Below are 4396 nucleotides of genomic sequence, written 5' to 3'. Positions count from 1 at the left end.
TTGTTCTGTATTTCACTAGTGTTATGTATTTTTACTTTCTCATTAAGATCCTAAATACTTCCAATATGTAGATTAAATTTTCTAATTCACTGTACCCTCAAAACCCATAGCCACTAGTGTACAAATATATACCTGTAAGCATGTTGAGTAAATGAAGTTTGACTGAATGACAGTGCACTTCTTCTTATTATTATTAAATTGTAGAAATAAAATACTCATGGGGTTATCTGCAAGGCAGCCCATTACATAATGAATACTTAAAGTTTAACCACCTATAGTATAACACTGCCTCAGCAGGCGGAAGATGACCGGTGACTGTTAGAGATCTCTTTGTTTAGCTTTTAAGAAGAGATATGGCAGGGAAAAATGCAGGGAAGGAAGGAGTAAGGGGATCTTAGGATTTAAAATGGTGACAATCTCCCTCTTTCTGACATATCATCACAGTCTTTTAACTTTAGGAGTGTTTGTAGTTAGATGACACAGTTAAATTAGCCCATACTTAAAACTATGCTAGATCATCACTGCTGGCTAGAAACTCGCTGTCCATACTACTCAGTATTCCTTACTCTTACTCCTGCAGATTTCAACACAGTTTATTATGCAGTATGCCAACCCATCCAGAATACTATGTACAAAACTATACAATTATATCTGTAATCCTCGCTGTCCATACTACTCAGTATTCCTTACTCTTACTCCTGCAGATTTCAACACAGTTTAGTATGCAGTATGCCAACCCATCCAGAATACTATGTACAAAACTATACAATTATATCTGTAATCAGATAAAACCTTACCTGAATCCCAGCATTCAAAAGCCTTCTTATAGATCTCCATCCCTTTCTCTCATTCTGTTAACTCTGAGATCCTCTGATTATAGGGGCTCAGTAATAAGGTATTTTCATTAGCATAATATATGACACCAGTTCTGAGAACCCCCAAGACTTGTGAACAGCCCACAGAGAGTTATCTGAAGCAGTGGGAACTCTGCAGAGCCAGACAGCCTGGGGTTGAATCCTGGTTCTTGCCACTTACTGACAATGCTCCCTTGAGCAAGTTGCTTAATTGCTCCATGCCTCAGTTTCCTCATCTGTAAAATGGGGATAATAACAAGGTACCTACCTCAGTGTTGTTGGGAGGATTAAATGAGTTAATCCATATACCTAGAACATTGTAAAGGTTCAATAAATGTTAGTTGTTGTGTTATTACTATTATCTAATGTGGTAAGAGAGAAACTCTACTGGGTCAAAAGTCTCTCCAAGTTGGACTAGCGAGTTTGAACAGATATAAACGTAGGTTTAGTGGGGAGAGGTATGATAAATATTTGGCAAAATATCACTTACAAAAGTTTTAGTGAGAAAAATAGCTTAGATATATCAACAGATACTAAGAGTTAAGTCATTAAGCCTCTATGGAGTCAAAGACATTTAGCACTTTTAAACAGCTTCGTACTTCCAGTTACTCAGGCTGAGCCCGGGAATCATCCTTGCGTCCTGACTTTCTTTCACATCCTGAATCCTATGTACTAGGGAACCCTATTAGCTCTACCTTTTAATAGATTCAAAACCTGACCACTGCCACTAACAGTCTCCTCACTGGTTTCCCTGCTCCTGCCTGATCCTCTTGCTGCTGGTCTCTTCCTAGCATGGCAATCAGAGAGATCCCGTTAAAATCTGTCAAGCCACAGCACCTTGTGCTCAAGCCCTCCTCACGCACAGCTAAAGCCCGAGTCCTTACAGTGCCTTTAAGGCTCGCATGATGGCTCATTATCTCTCTGACCGCCTCTGCCACTCTGTCCTCACCTGCTCTCCTGCCCCACCGGCCCTGCTTTTCCTCAAAGATGTCAGGGCCGCTCCTGCTTCAGAGCCTCTGCACTTGCTGCTTCCTCAGCCCCCAAATAACCACGTGATTAACTCCCTCAAATGTCATCTTTTCAGTGAAGGCTACGCTGATCAACCCATTGGAAACTTCAATCAATTCTCCAACCCACTGAATCCTGGTTCCCCCTTACCACACTTGACTTTTTCTTTTTCCATAGCTCTTATGACTTTCTAGCATTATATGTAATAAATCCATTACCTCTATTATCTATGATCTATCTTCCTACCCAAATAAAAGCTCCATTAGGGCAAGGATCTCTGTCTGTTTCATTTACTAATTTATCCCAAGTCCTTAGAAGGGTGCTTGGCACATACTAGGTATTCAACAAATATTTGCAAGCAAATAATCTTTAACTGATTTTCAATTAAAAGCTCCTTCTTGAGCTCAAAAATATTTGCATCTTTAAGAAGTTTTGGTTAATGCATTTACTGAGCAAGTGATCAACTTTGAATAACACATACTTGCTTTATTTTCTCTTTTTTTGTAAAGAGAGTATAAATTAGAGACTGCCCTTTCCTGAAGCTCTTCTCTCCTATTAGCATCCTTTGGGATCAGAGTGTAATATATCTGAGACCCACATTCCTTTCCTGGAGCATGTCCCTCACGGCCTAGGTTTGGAGGCTCTTCTTAACATAAGCAGCCTGGGGAATGCTCTCCCAGTCTGGACTCCCTTCAACAGGTTCTTCCTTCCTAAACTCTCTCTCCCTCTATGACCCAAATTAACACTCCTGAGATGAATCACTTTATATGCCTCTGTCAGCTAATGCTCTTCCTTATCAGTCAATACCTCAGCAAGGATTATCTGACATTGAGTTGAAGGCAAGATGGAACACACTGTCCCTGAGGGGAACTAGGAGGGTGGGATGACCCATATGAGAGACAGAATGGTAAGTTCAACTGCCCCAATTTCACAACTTTGCTTTCGCTGGTTCTGTCCAGGCCATTCAAAGTCAATTTAGATGTCAAACAGGTAGCTAGGACAAGGATTAAATATTAGGCAGATGTTAATCCCAGCCCTTAAAGCTATTCCAGAGCCCAGGAACCAGTTTGCACATGTTTAATATTCCAAACAATCCATGCCTTCTAGCTTAAGAACCCTGTATGGAGCTATTTTAGAGCTGGCAATACAGGAAAAGCAGAAAGAGTTAAGTTCTTGCCTTTGAAACCTCATCTCTAATTCCCTCTTACCTGGCACTTCTTTTCCCACAGGGTTCGCAGTGTCATGCTTTCCACAGTGCATGCCGGGCACAGCTTGTTTCCAAAGGCCTCCTGAATCCGGAGAATCAGGCATTTGTGATGGGTCTCATCCATGGCATAGAAATGGTTGAAATCCAGGAAGACAATCTCTTGTGGGTGCTGTGTAAGAAATGAGTCGATCTCCATCAGCCCATCCCGGACCTTGATGCCAAAAAGCCCGTGGATGAAGTAGATCTCCTGGTCAGCATCCCCTGGTTTGGAAGACACACGCAGGTCAAAGTAGCGGATCCCAGCTTCTAGCTGTTCTCGGAATGTCAGGTTCTGAGTCACAGACCATTTCTTCATCAGCTTCTTCACCAAGGAGATCCTGGCGAGGCGTTTGATAGTTGGGGTTTGGTCAGGCCCTACTGGGGACTTTTCATCTACCCAGTAGCTGAATGAATCGTGGGAGCCTATACAGTGGAACAGAGTGAGGAAAGCAGATCAGATAGGAGCTGCCAACTGATAAGGTAAAAAAGAAAAAGAACCAAACACACCAAAATTTTTTAAATGAATAGTTGCAAAAATTTTCAAGCTTGCTAGGAATAAAATAAACTCTAATAAAAATAATGTAGTCTTATTAGCAGCTTGTTAAGCCTGGGATAATACTGTAATTCTCATATATTGCTAGTGTAAGGTAAATTAATATTTCTAAATAACTTCCTTTTGGAAGCTATTTAGAAATATGCTTGGAAATAGAAGCTTTAAAATATTCATACCATTTGATCTAGTAATTTCATTTGAGGAAATCTATTCTGAGGAAATGAACACTGATGTTTGGAAAACCAAAGATGTTTGCTGAAGAATATTCCTAATAGAGACAAACTGGAGGTCGCATCAGGGTCCCTCACAGAAGAAGGTTTAATTGTGGCATATCCACTGAATTCACACCATCATTGAATCAAAGGGTGAGAAAACACTGTGTCTGTCTCAATAATGCTGGGATAGGCATTTAAATTCTAGAGAGGTGTAATTAAAAATCAAAATAAAACAAACAAACAAAAAAAAACCCACTTGCCTCTTTTTATGCTTTTAAAATACAAAAATAAATAAAAATAGTAATTGTATATACTATTTTTATATTGTGAAAATCTGAGTCAGGAGGAATGATTTTTTGACAGATCAGATAAAAATTTTGATGGGCTCAACATAGGTAAGTTATACATCCTTCTTTTTGAATTCATGTCTTAATGAGCCAAAACTGCTATTAAATGATCCAAATGCAAGTTTCATTTCTCTGCCTTAAAGAATGAGAGGGTAAGTATCCTCCTAGACACA

At 39.8% G+C, this 4396-nt stretch overlaps 1 protein-coding gene across 1 annotated transcript in view; it reads right to left on the bottom strand.

Annotated features, from left to right (window-relative positions):
• Positions 1–3553, bottom strand: part of LOC103610261 (PI-PLC X domain-containing protein 2-like) — a gene marked incomplete at its 5' end in the record, with an annotated part of 13295 nt that extends 9742 nt beyond the window's left edge. Inside the window, one exon of the mRNA XM_008594464.1 lies at positions 3071–3553. Coding sequence (XP_008592686.1) covers positions 3071–3553 — 483 coding nt within the window. The remainder of the gene's footprint in view (positions 1–3070) is intronic.
• Positions 3554–4396: the final 843 nt, after the last annotated feature.

Source organism: Galeopterus variegatus, unplaced genomic scaffold (assembly GCF_000696425.1).
Source record: "Galeopterus variegatus unplaced genomic scaffold, G_variegatus-3.0.2 Scaffold10836, whole genome shotgun sequence".
Taxonomy (NCBI): Eukaryota; Metazoa; Chordata; class Mammalia; order Dermoptera; family Cynocephalidae; genus Galeopterus; species Galeopterus variegatus.
This window is presented reverse-complemented; position numbering and strand designations above follow the sequence as displayed.